The following is a 13591-nucleotide window of genomic DNA, read 5'->3' on the forward strand; positions in this document are numbered from 1 at the left end:
AATGAAGGGTGAATGCTTCATGATGGCCTGGTGTAATCAGTACGATTGCTTCGTCATGGCCTAGGAGATACACGGGTGAATGAATGGTTACAAAGCTTTTCTAGCCTGCAAGTTTACAGCCATATTCCTCATACAGTCTGGACACATTCTTACATTACAAAAACGGCCTGTGATAGTAGGCTGGGAGGCATTTTCTCTGGGCGGGGACAGAGAGAGGCCTGCCAGAAGGTAATGTCATTTTTTGAAAGCCAGGTTATGGAACAACACGTTATTCGTTGTATGTCAGATCTTACTGCCCTTATGCCCGTGTGAGGATAGGCCGTCCAAGTGCACACAATTCTCCCACACGACGTTCCTCCTGATGACCGCTTAGGTGGTGGTGACACACATGCGCCCCGGGCGGCCTGGCTGCACGCTCCCTCGATTTTCACGCAGAGACCTGTGCATGGCAGGCGAAGTGGTTCACTGAGCACCTTGGTGAGGATTTGCTGTCTGGAAAGTGGGGGTGGGTCCTCACAAATGTGCTGATATGCAGACCTGCATGGGGTCGGGGGGACCCGCTAGTTGGGGCAGTCTTGGGCCTTGGGGCCTGGCGGTATGGGGGTGGAGGTGGGCACTGTCTGTGCAGCTTTCCAGAAGGGCCTTTCTGTTCCTGGCCAATGTTTCCATAGACGGCTGGCTGGCTTTAGTCCCAGCGCCCTTGTCATGGAAGGGTCCATGTGGGAAAGGAGCCGAGACGCTGGCGGATCAGTCCTGGTGGCAGCGTGCTTTCCAGCGATGCCACTTCCATGCCGCCTTCCTCGCCATCCGTCTGCTTCACCAGATCTCCTCTCTGTGCTGTCTTCTTCTGTGACCTCCTCTGGGCTTTTCTCTGTGCTCTTGACCTTCTGTAGGTTACGCATTTTGAATCCCTGCATCCCCCAACTCTTTTTCTTTTTCTTTTGTTTCTTTTTGCCATATGCAGAGTCTCATTCATGAGTTTCCTGATTGGCTGTGTCATAGGTCCTGGAAATCACGCACGTCGTATGGACAGTCATCTCTAGCAGGGATTTCTTGATTGTGTTGGGCTTGATGGTTTTCCCAGAGTTTTTTGTAACATCCCTTGGCATCTTCCTGACTTTCATAATGTTCCCTCTGTGGCGGTTCTCTTTGGTAGCATTGACTGTCCTTCTTTTTTTTTTTCAACGTTTTTTTTTTTATTTATTTATTTTTGGGACAGAGAGAGACAGAGCATGAACAGGGGAGGGTCAGAGAGAGAGGGAGACACAGAATTGGAAACAGGCTCCAGGCTCCGAGCCATCAGCCCAGAGCCTGACGCGGGGCTCGACCTCACGGACCGCGAGATCGTGACCTGGCTGAAGTCGGACGCTTAACCGACTGCGCCACCCAGGCGCCCCTCATTGACTGTCCTTCTTGTAAAGTGCCTGTGTCATGAGCCTCACAGATCCTCGTGGCCCCTGGTCCGCAGGCAGACTTAGACCCGCTGCGTTCCGGAGCGAGTGAGCCGCCAAGACACGTTTGGTGGTGACCTGTGGGGTTCTGGGTGGCCAGGACATTGTCCAATGTTAGAAGAACTTTAGAGGACAGTCCCTTGGTTTCAGCGTACTTCCTGAGTTGAGGGACAGAGCCGGGATGGAACTTGTCTAGGGCAAGGGCTCTGGTTGTGCAGCCAGACCACTGGCCACTGGCTCTTGTTGCCTTCAGGACCCTGGGGTGAGCTTCCTACACAGGGCCAGCCTCCCTGATCACACCCTCACCTGTATCCGCTCAGTCGGTAGCTTCTTCACCCCTTCCTACCCAACATCTTGGTGCTCACTTGTCTTTCTCGTGAATAAATGTCGTTTGTGGCATTTTCCCCCCGACAGGGCATCTCCTTCTGCATGAAAACCTGTGCAGGCAGCCATGGTCTCCTCACCTGATTTTCTTGGGTTTTCACTCTTTGTGTTGGAGTGGTTGACATGCGGTGGATGGTGGTTCCTGCTTCTCTGCAATCTTCTCTGGGGCGTCTGGGAAACCGTGTGCTTCCTCTTTGTGGTAGAAGCTGCTTCTCCTACCGTCTGGACCATTTGAAAAGCCAAACCCCTTTCTAAAATCACCAAGCTATCCTGTGCCTGCATTGAAATGTGCCAGTTTTTGATCCTTCCCTTCCTTCTGCCTTACGTCGTGATGTCAGGTCTTCACTTGTCTTGCAGTTTGAGTTGAGTCTGCAGGTGTGCCCGTCTCACAGCAGTCCTACATCCACAGAGATGCCACATCTTCCACACGAGACACAAAGATGTCTCACAAAGAGCACCAGGTTTTTGCATGTGCTGGGGTAGCCGCAGCGAGAGCTTCGAGAATTTCCCTTTCCTTGTGCCTCCATGGTCCTCACGCAGGCCGGCTGGCAGCTGCAGCTGTGGACCTCAGTACATGTCAGGCCATTCAGCCTTTTCTTGTCATACCGTGAGTCTTCTCTGCATCGCGGGAGCACGTCCAGCATCCCTGGTGACACTTCAAACGGGTCCCAGGCTGTAATTAAGGTTCATGGTATTGCCCCTAACATGGTGAAAATGACGCAGGAACCCTGAGAAATCACTTCTCCTGTGGTGCTTGATTTACTGGAGAAAGGAAGTGCTTACCAAGAGCTGAGTAGCAGATTCGTGGATTCGTGCAACACTTGAGGGGACCTCAATAGCAGCAGGAGGTGGTGCACACTTCCCCCAGAGGACAGCGTCTGCTACAGTTCGTGTTATGCGGTTAGGACTAATCCTGCGTCTCCACATTTGTTTGCCTTTCTCTTGACTGCAAATGGCACCATGTAGGTACGGTCAGTTTCTGTGTGCAAAATGATACGTTTTATCTTGTTAAAGTCGGTTTGTGTATGTTTTCGGATAGGAAATGCTATAATAGCCTAGTATCTGCGTTTATTTCATGCACCCGTGGCCTCCCTTTTACTTACTAGTTTTGATACTTCGTAGCTGCTCAGCTCATCTGCCAGTCTTTCCAAAAGTCACACATCTCCAGAAAAGTTTCCAATGTATTTATTGGAACAAAAATCCCCACATAGAAATGGGCCTGCACAGTCCTACATCAAGGATCAGATAGGCTTCTGTGGGTTCACCTTGTCAAGTCAGATTGCAAGGAACGTGGTCAGTTCTGTGGTAACATTCCCGTTGATTTGGAACGGGTTAATTTATGAAGGAACTTGAAGTATGTCACCAGTTTGTCCTTGGATTTTCTAGAATGGCTGAAATCAACCACTCTCTCTTTGGAATGTCAGTTGTTAAGTGAACGTTTATCCCTTCGTTTGTCCTACAGAGACAAAAGCTCTGGGGCGCCTGGGTATCTCAGGGCGTTAAGCGTCTGACTCTTGGTTTCAGCTCAGGTCATGATGTCATGGTTCAGGGACTGAGCCCTGCACCGGGCTCTGCGCTTGACTGACTGGAGAGTGTGCGTCCACCTCCTTGGAGCCCACCTGTACCCCATGTCCTGGGCGGGCGCTCAGTATTGGCGGGAGAGAAGCCCCACGCGGGGTGGTGGGCCCTGGCATCACTCTCCTCAGAGACCCTTCATCCATAATATTTCCTGCTCGACTAAGGAAATAAGTCGTAAACTCGCCCTTTCGTCAAGAGTCCTACCATCATTTTTGAAAAGTCCATTGGGTATGGTTGAGTCTGATTGAGCCAGGTGTTCAGGCTAAGACAGCAGCTTTTGACTACCGTCAGCCTTTCCCCGCTGCCGCTCCACAAGCCTGCTTGCCAGACGAGGCCAGAGGCTGGGGATGGGCAGCAGGCTTCTCGGCCTGTTGCTCCCGAGTCAGCAGAGCTCCTGAGTCCTAGACCTGCCAGGCACCTGCAAACGTCTGTCCCCTTGAGTGTCGGTCCCTCCGAAAATCCCCGGGACTCCTGTGGGTGGTGAGGAGGGGACTGGTGTGTGTGATGCTACTTGAGGGTGGTGGGTGCTGGGACTCTGGAGGGCCACGGAGGCCTGGTGTGCTCTGGTAAAGACCCCCTGTGTCTCTCCACTTTTGTCCCCTCTCCGACCCCAGGAGTGTGCAGCTCTCGCTGCAGAGCTCCACACCTGCAGGGAGCAGCTCGTGCAGAGAGAGGAGGAGATCGCCAACCTGAAGGCAGAGAGAAACAACACCAGGGTCAGTAGGCGCACTGCCAGGGTCTTTCAACACAGGACACCATTCAGTCCCCTTGTCCACATGTCCCCATGGAGTTGGCTGGGACCTATTGTTCTCAAACCTTGTTTGATCCGTGAGGAGGAGTGAGGCTATTTTAACACATTCGAGGGGATGGCTCCCTACCTGGGCACTGAATTGAAGGGATTCAGACTTGGTTTTGCATTTGGTGAACTTGAGGCCCGGAATTGAAGTTGTTCTTGAAACACGCTTTTCCTTTTGCCTCTCCCGCTAGGTGCTCCTGGAACACTTGGAGTTCCTAATCTGCAGACACGAGAGATCTCTCAGGAGAACATTGGTGAGGCGACAGGCAAAGACTCAGGCCGGTGTGTCCAGTGAGGTGGAGGTGCTCAAGGTCCTCAAGTCCATATTGGACAACGACCAAACGGAGGATGAAACGGTGTGCCTAGCCACGGTGGTTCTCAATTTGTGCACATGCTGTGTGTTATACGCACGCTTTGTGTGTTTGTGTGACTGGAGTTTCCTTTTCATCTTCTTGAATTCTTGTGAGAAGACAGGTCTGTATGGTTAAAAAGCAGTAGTTGGTGGAAATGTTGTGTGTATCGATTGGCTAGTACAAATTGCATAATGTGATTTATTTCGGGGAAGATTTGTCTCCAATGTAAAATGGAAAGCTGTTAACAAGCAAGTTTGTGAACAGGAGCATCCGTGAAAAACCTTACCAGCATTCTGTCATGTTATTTGAGGCGAAGGGGATGTTAGGGTAACTGTATAGTAAGGACTAATGAAACACCTCTGTGTACAAACTCAATCCCTTTGTTTCCAGGTGAGAGAGCAGTTACGTGTGGCACTGGAGGGGTGTAGTTTCGTAGAAGAAGAATTAGGGGCCACACGCAGAGTTCAGCTCCAGACATCATCACAGGATTTGATTGGAGGGGGTTTCCTTTTTATGCATTGTTTTTAAAACAACATATGAAGACTAGCAGTGGGGGCCCTCACATGTTGCTTCCCTTTCTGAGTTTCCAAGGTGCAGAGCCAGATGAAAGAGCTCCTGGCTACCCTGTGCACTCTCATGGCCAAGCTGGAAGAGGACCTAGCCATATCAAGGAAAGACCTCATCCGTTCTGAAGCAATGAACAGCATATTACAAAGAGATGTCCGTGAAGTGAGTGTCGGTTGAAATGGCCACGCCGTCGTCTAGCCAAACGTGGGGTGTTTGGTTCGGCCTTGCCCAGTGTGTCCTTCGTCTCCCACGGGTTTTGAACGTTTGGAGTTGGGTAGAAGTAGCAGCAGAACGGGACGTGACTCCGGGGCCTGGGCGGGCTGCCTCCCCGTCTGCGCGGTGGAATCTGTCCTCCCTGGGCTCTCCCCTGCCGAGGCCTGGCGGGCAGGTGGCGGAGTGCCCTCGGGTGTGGAGTGTGGGCCACCTGAGCTTGGCCCATGCCATGCTCTCGGTCCGTTTTGGGAACACACTCGGCACGTGGGAACCAGCGTGGTGCTGCCAGGTCGCTGCCGGGGGCACGACCGTGCGAGGGCGGCTCTCCCGAGGGGCCGTCACGGCCGCCTCTGCCGCCCTGCCCTCCTCCCAGGGGTTCCGTGCTCCTGGTCGTGGCGGTCAGAGTGAGCGAGGGGCAGCCCGCTGGTCCCGGTGTAAGGTCATGGAGGAGTGCGGCCGCTTCTGCACGTGTGGTCGTCGTGGATGGGAATCTGATCCTTGTCACAGAAACTGGTAAGGGTGGGATGGTTGCTCTGTGCCTCCTCCTGTCCCTGTGAGCTGCCCTTTGTGGACAGTCCCCGCACACCCCACCCCAGCCCGTCAATGCCACCTCGGGAAGACCCTGTCAGACCCTGTCAGACCCACGTGTACGTGCACGAGCAGTCTGTTTAGTACCTTAGTGTGGGTGAGGCCGTGTCCGAATTTAAAACAAAAGTATTTGCAGAAATTATATAACCCGTTCAGTGAAGTTGTTGTTTGGCAAAGGTGGGGGGAGACCCCGCAGCAGAGTTCAATATGCAGAGAGTTTAGAAAATCATTTCTTAGGACTCATCACTTTCACTCTTGAGACTGCTGACATAAATTGCTTAGTAAACACAGAGGGCTGGAAGAGGAATCTCTCGGGTGGTGGACAAGAAAGGCAGGGCAGGACGGTCTGGTTTCATTTGCAGTGTCAGATACCATGGGATACAATGTTGTTACAGGGTTAGGCTATAGAAGATGACTTCCAGTTATATGCAAGGTGGAGTTTGGCTTCCTTTTGTTAACACTGCTGCTTCAACTTTGTGGGAATTGGATGAGATTTCCCCCACCGTTTCCCCGGAGAGGGGATGGTGTCTCATGGTGCGTGCCTCCAGAGGCAAGTCGCTGTTCTGTGGAAAGCTCAACGGTGTCCGGAGGCAACCGAGGTTGTGACTTCCGGGAGATTTTATTATCCATTTGTCTTTGAACACATGGGAAAGAATAAGCCTGGGTACCTGGCCAGAATCCCGAGCAGCCTCCGCACTGTCGGCACAGAGCCTGACGCGGGGCGCCAACTCACAAAGCGTCACCGGCTGAGCCACCCAGGTGCCCCCAGGATGCTACTTTTCTGTTTGTTTGGGAAATGAGAATTTCGCCCAGTTTTTGTGTCTGGAGTGTGTTAATGTGTCGTACGCTGATTCTTTCCCTGTTTTCCCTCTGAAATACCTGCTGTAGGCCATGGCCCAGAAGGAAGACATGCAAGAGAGGATCACTACCCTTGAGAAGCGCTGCCTCAGGGCACAGCAGGAAGCCACCTCTCTGCACGACCTCAAGGATAAACTTGAAAACGAGATCGCAAAGAAGGACTCTCTGCATCGACAGGTCGTTGGTTTCGTTGAACTTCATTCCACTTTTATTAATTACAAGTCAGGTTAAGGACCAAGTGTCAATGTCAAGGTTTTAGGATCTTAGAATCTTGTGTTGACCAGCGGGGTTACTTCAACGTCCAGGGTTTAATTCTTTCGAATTTTATGGAAGCATGTTATGGGGCTACCCTCCTTGGTTCCTTCCTTGTCTTGTCTTAAATGCACGTTATTCTGTTGCCCGTTAGCACTGTTTCCAACTGAGCAGGGAGTAGCCGGGAATGTGTAGGCACTGGCCATTTTGGTTAGTACTTGAGATCGGGGGGATGGCAGGTGCAGAAGCACAGTCTGGAGCGAGGATGGGAGACCCTGTGTTTTGGGAAGCCGCACGGCTCTTCCTTGGTTGTCTCAGGTCATCCGGCATTGAACAGGAACACCGCATCCAGCTTCTTGGAAACAGAGTGAGTTTGCCTGGTGTGTTTGTCAAATGTGTCAGTCGACCCAAAATGATAATCAAAGTGAAAGACTAGGAAGCCATGAAAATGACATTGAGGAATGCTGTTTGATGGCACGTAAGATGTTCCAAATCATGAGTGTAAAAGGCAGATCGTGAAATACTTTGTGTACAGCATGTGATTTATATTCTGAGGGTTTTAAAGCATGAGACGCAGTCTGTATATACACACAGAGCTATATGCACTCAGAAGATGGAAGGAGTCTGTGGGAACAAACGTTAACCTGGCAAAAACCTCACCTTATGCATGATTTTTAAAATGACTTTATATGTTTTTAATGCTTATTTATTTTTGAGAAAGGGAGCCAGAGTGAGAGAGAGAGAGAGAGAGAGAGAGAGAGAGAGAGAGAGAGAGAGTGAGCATGAGCAGTGGAGGGCCAGAGAGGGAGACAGGGAGACACAGAATCCCAAGCAGGCTCCAGGCTCTGAGCTGTCAGCACAGAGCACGAGGCGGGGTTGACCCCATGAGCTATGAGATCATGACCTGAGCCGAATTGGCCGCTTAACCGACTGAGCCACCTCGGCTTCCCTAAAAGTCCTTTAACAAAAAATCTCGTGTCTAAGTTTTCCACGTTGAAGTTTTCCACGTTTTTGGTCAAGAGGGAGAGTGCTTTTGTTGAATAATGGTACACTTCCAAAAAGAACTCAACTGGCATCAGGCATGCTCTCAGAAGCTCTGTGCTGGCTGATGTGCCCACCTCAGAATGTCCTATGGAGCGAGCCCTCGGACCACAGTATAAATATGTTCACGAAGGGTTAGGACCGAACCCTTCCCTCCTTAACTTGTCAGGAAGAACGAGCAAGCTCCTCCAGAAGATGGGTTTTCTTTAATGTGTGGGAACTTTGTCTTTTGAAAGACTTCTTTGAAGATACTGAAGAAGAGCAAAGAGTTTGGCAAGACATGTTTTGCGTAGTGAAACGAGGACCAAGGCAGTGGGTGACTCCTTGCAGACAGGAAAGGTTTACTCTGAAGCACCTCCCAAACTGTTGGCTTCAGTCAGAACGAACAGTAGATCTCTGCATTTAGCTTTTGTTTCACTTTATTAAAAATGGAAACGGAGAGAAGACTTGCTACACTTTGATGCTTTGCCTTCATTTCCTAGACTGCGGATCAAAACCGCCAGTTGCAAGAGCGCCTGGAGGTGGCGGAGCGGAAGCTGCAGCAGACACCGAGGAAGGCCAAGTCGCTGCCCGAGGTGGAAGCCGAGCCGGCCCAGAGGGTGGCCACCCTCTGCAAGGTGGGGCCTGCCTTTCCTTCTGGGTCCCATGGTGGGAATGTCATTTTCATGGCGGTCCGTTCTTGTATCTCATTTCTCACCGGTAACGTCGGCGTGCCAAATTCCGCGACCCAGCTGAGATCTGTTTTCGGTGCTACTTTGTCTGAGATCGGAATGCTTTTCAAATGGCAGGCATCATCCTCAGTTTTGTTCCCTCCGGTTTTGTCCGATGTGTGCTGTGTGCCGTTGGCTGCATCTAAGACTCACTGCTTTTCAGAGTTAAGTCAGCGACTCAAAGCTCAAGGTAGTAGCCTTGGGTAAGAGAAGGACAGGGGTGCCTGGCTGGCTGAGTCAGTGGAGCTTGGGACTCTTGATCTCAGGGTCATGAGTCTGAGACCCCGTTTGGTGTAGAGCTTACTGAAGGAAAAAAAAAACCAAAAAAGCATAGAATTTTTCCGAGAAATGAGAAAATCCTATCCTCTTTTCAACACAATCGTTTTTATTTAAAAAATTCTTAAATGTTCATTTATTTTGAGACAGACAGAGAGAGCGAGCATGGGCACATACATGAGCAGGGGAGGGGCAGAAAGAAGGAGATAGAATGCCAAGTAGGCTCCATGCTATCAGCACAGAGCGTGACACAGGGCTCGAACGCCCAAACCTTGAGTTCATGACCTGAGCTGAAGCCAAGAGTCAGAACCCGACTGACTGAGCCACCCAGACACCCCTGTAAGAAATAAATCTTTAAGGAATTCACTCGGAGGTTCAACAAATAGAGTCGAGGAACGTGCCAGACACAGTCCCTGCCCTCCCAGCTCTCATAGCCCTCACCACCCACAGAGGAAGGCAGCAGTTGAAGAGGTAGTTTCCAGACATGATGTGGTCGGTGCTGGGATCGAGTGATGCACACAGGACGAGGGAGCACATGACTGGGCAGCCAGTCCGTCCTTCCGGAACCTGGGCTGAGGGAACCTGTAGCAGGGAGCCTGTCGGTGCTTCTGTGTCACCGGTTCCAGTGCAGTGAGGGTCCCAGTGGGAAGGGGGTGGTGTCATCACGGGATGCTGACCCTCAAGGCTGCCATCAAGTCGGGCAGGCGGCATTGGGCACCCATAAGCCCAGGCTCCAACAGAGCCTCTCCTCCTTTGTGATCTGCATGTCAAGTCTCCGTTTGTTTTCTCGCCTGTCCTCTCTCCTGTCCCTGGTCAGCCGTGTAGCCCGACTGTTTGTCTTTGGACACTCTGCTGCTGAGGAAGCTAAATTGTTGGAAGTGACTTCCCAGCTTAGGAAGCTAGCACGCCTGTTTGCTCTTTCTGCTTGCTGCTTCCTCCTGTCCGTGCTGAGTGGCCAGGGGTGTCTCCCGGGGGACGAGGCACTGTCCAAGGATCCGGGACCCGGGGTGGGGACGAGACCGTTGCCTACCCCCGGTCACCAGCATGGCAGCCCACTGCTTCCCACTGGCACGCATGAGGCCTGTAGGGACTGTGAGCAGGCGGAAGGCCGCTCACAGCATGTCGTGCGTAGGCACAGCGTGTGGTGTGGGGCCGCCAGCTCTTCTGACCCCGCTGTCGCCCACAGGCCGAGCAGAGGCGTGGCAACATCGAGGAAAGGCTGCGCCAGATGGAGGCCCAGCTGGAGGAAAAGAACCAAGAACTGCAGCGGGTACGTGTGCGAGCAGAGCAGCCATGCACCTGGCAGTGGTTGAGGATGAGGCACAGGCTGGGGGTGTGGGGGTAGGGAGTGGTCCCTTGTTTCCCACTTCTCCCCATGTGGACGCCAGGCCCCTTCTCGGTCCCATCAGGGGTACAGTGGACTCTTGTGCGAGTTGGATGCTACTGAACACTCCTAGCATGTGGACAATGTTCTCTGGACGCTGGGGCCCCGGAGGCAGTGCTGCCTAGGGGTGGAGGCACCCGCACAGCCCACTGTGCCCACCAGCTCATTAGCAGCTACTCACGGTTGACGCGGGACCTCGTGGGTGTCCCTTGGCCAAAGCGGAGGTACTGGCCTGGGGTAGGGCAGCCTAGAGGAGGGGTCTCCTTCCTTAGGACATGACACTGAGGTCCTGAAATCAGGTCACGGGCCTGACCTTGGTCCCCACATCCTGAATTTCTACTTGAGATGAAAGGCACAGGTCGGGGTAGATGTTCCTAAGAAGAAGAATAGCGTAATCGAGCCTTGACGAAAGGGAGGCCCGTGTCCCTTGAATCCCCTGAGATTTTTCCCTGCGGTAGCTGGTCAGACGTCAACGTGAAACACCCAGGAGACAGAGCAGGCAGCGGCCTCCCCATCTTGGGACGTCCATCCAAGGCCATCAGGTTTTGTTTTCACCAGAAAACTCGAAACACTCACCCTTAACTTACACCAGAAACTCGTGTGCTTGGCCCTCAGGGTCAGAGAATAAAACATGAGTTCTCGCGGAGTGAAGCTTCTGATGCCAGCGTGAGGGCTCGTGTTGGCCGACCCCAGCCTGCCATGCCACATGCACACAAGCGAGCACAACCAGACGCTAGCCTCTTGGGCCGAGAATTCGACCTCACCTACTTAGAGAAGCACTTCATTGCCTTTAGGACTGTATGGTAGTTTGGAGGGACAGGTGTTGAGATAAGGATTCTATTATAACTGAGACAATCCGACCCCAGCCTGCCATGCCACATGCACACAAGCGAGCACAACCAGACGCTAGCCTCTTGGGCCGAGAATTCGACCTCACCTACTTAGAGAAGCACTTCATTGCCTTTAGGACTGTATGGTAGTTTGGAGGGACAGGTGTTGAGATAAGGATTCTATTATAACTGAGACAATTCCAAGGACACTTTTAAGCTGTTTTGCTTGAAAAATACTTGGGTGCTGATCCCTTCTTGTGGGGTGACCAGGGTCTTTTCCAAGTGATGGCCGTTGCTGCGTGTTAGGTGAGGTGGTCGTGCTTTCTGTTGCCTGCTCCCAAGGAAAGAGGTGCCAGCAGGTGTGGCTTAGAGATGAGGAAGCCCGAGCATGGAGGGACTGTCCATTGCCTAGCCTGCGGGTGTGTCCTGTGGGCTCTTCCTCCTCCCTGGGCCCCCCGACTGCAGGGCACATGTGTAGTCCGTACCCCACGGCCCTCCGCCCGGCAGGAGCCCCTGAATCCTGCCGGCCTGTCCTCGGCGCTTCTGTTTTGGGTTAATTCAGGAGATGCGGCAGAAACGAGTTTTTAAACCAGACGATTGATGAGAGTTGTATATAACACAGACCCGTGAACTTTGCGGTTACGTTCGGAAATTACTTGAGGTAATTTGTTATGAATTTCTAATACAAGTTCCTTTACAAAACGTTCAGGAGATGTGGGAATTTCACGAAAAACAGGTGAAAGTCTTTCTCACCACTGAATCTTTCCCAAAGTGGATTTTTTTTATCTTTCGGTTTTGTCAATGGATTCATTTCTTTCCCCCTGAGGCCAGATCCGAGCTTCTGTTTCCGCCCCGGAATATTCCTCCTCCTGTGTGTAGATAAGCTGATCCCCTTAAGAATATGCTCTTTAGGGGCGCCTGGGTGGCGCAGTCGGTTAAGCGTCCGACTTCAGCCAGGTCACGATCTCGCGGTCCGTGAGTTCGAGCCCCGCGTCAGGCTCTGGGCTGATGGCTCGGAGCCTGGAGCCTGTTTCCGATTCTGTGTCTCCCTCTCTCTCTGCCCCTCCCCCGTTCATGCTCTGTCTCTCTCTGTCCCAAAAATAAATTAAAAAACGTTAAAAAAAAATTAAAAAAAGAATATGCTCTTTCCTGCATGTACATCTGCCTCCTGAGCCCATCTGAGAGCTAATAATGAGGACATTCGTGAGGGCCCATGTGTGTTTTGTTTCCCAGAAACAAAGGCACCTGCTAAGTGATGACCCCTGGGAAGCAGGTTCCTGCGTTTCTGTGTCCCGGGAGGTCGGTGCTGGCAGTGAGGCACAAGCACGCCCAAGAGTGCCGTGGGAAGGGGCAGCCGAGGATGGCGTGCGTGTGGGTCGCACCGCTGGTCATTCGCACGTCTGAGCCGATGTTCGCACTTTTGCTTCAAGCCTGCGTCTTCTCTTTCAGGTAAGGCAGAGAGAAAAAATGAATGAAGAGACTAATAAATGTCTGTCGGGCACTATTGACCAGCTCCTTTCCGAATCTGACGAGCGTCTTCAGCGTCATCTTAAGGAGAGAATGGCTGCTGTGGAAGATAAGGTAGGACATGAGAGACAGCGGCTGAGTGCCCCCGTCCTCACAGAGGAGACGCTCACGTTGTGATCCTGAGGAGCAGCGTGGAGCAGAGGCTAACAGCCACTGTAGAAAGTAGAAATGATTCTTTCACGCGGAAAACTGCAGGCTGTTACCCACTGTCTGTGTTAAGTTCCCAGTGTCCTGTCCCTGCCCGACGTATGTGTGCGGGAAGGTGCGTCTTACTGTCTAGAAGAGGAGTATGGTCTGGGGAGGGCCCGAGAGTAAGTATGTGAGGCTTTTACTAACTGAGAGGTAAGGAGTAAGCTAGCTTCATGCTAATCAAAGATGGGCCCAGAAACAGCCATAGGCAGTATATAACTAAGGGGAGGGGCCGTGTGTCGATAACCCTTTGTTGATAGGACCCGGCAGTGGCTGGATGTGGTCAGCAGGCCCTCGTTGGCCACCCCTGTGCTGGAACCTTCAGCCTGGTTCTTGTCTGGGGAGCTAATTTGTACCTCTTTTGTCCAGACGGACCGGTAGGAGTGCGCAGTTCTGTCAAGCATTTAAGCAGCTGAAAACAGAGTTTCTCCTGTTCCATCTCCTGCCTTCCCTCTTTTCATCTGGGTTGGAAAGAGTCTAAGCCTGGACTCTTACACCATCATAACGGATACACTTGAGGTGTAACGGGAGGGAAGCAGTATCATAGGATCTCTGTGAGAGAAGCTCTGGTGGTGACAGTTGGGTGCGGACCTG

At 52.1% G+C, this 13591-nt stretch overlaps 1 protein-coding gene across 1 annotated transcript in view; it reads left to right on the forward strand.

Annotated features, from left to right (window-relative positions):
- Window positions 1-12955, forward strand: part of LOC131492647 (liprin-alpha-1-like) — a 136690-nt gene extending 123735 nt beyond the window's left edge. Inside the window, exons 2-5 of the mRNA XM_058696358.1 lie at window positions 6819-6965; window positions 8564-8698; window positions 10254-10337; window positions 12731-12955. Of these exons, the coding sequence (XP_058552341.1) occupies window positions 6819-6965; window positions 8564-8698; window positions 10254-10337; window positions 12731-12925 (561 nt within the window). The 3' untranslated portion in view covers window positions 12926-12955. The remainder of the gene's footprint in view (window positions 1-6818; window positions 6966-8563; window positions 8699-10253; window positions 10338-12730) is intronic.
- The last annotated feature ends 636 nt before the right edge of the window (window positions 12956-13591 follow it).

This window comes from Neofelis nebulosa, chromosome 13, assembly GCF_028018385.1.
Source record: "Neofelis nebulosa isolate mNeoNeb1 chromosome 13, mNeoNeb1.pri, whole genome shotgun sequence".
Classification (NCBI taxonomy): domain Eukaryota; kingdom Metazoa; phylum Chordata; class Mammalia; order Carnivora; family Felidae; genus Neofelis; species Neofelis nebulosa.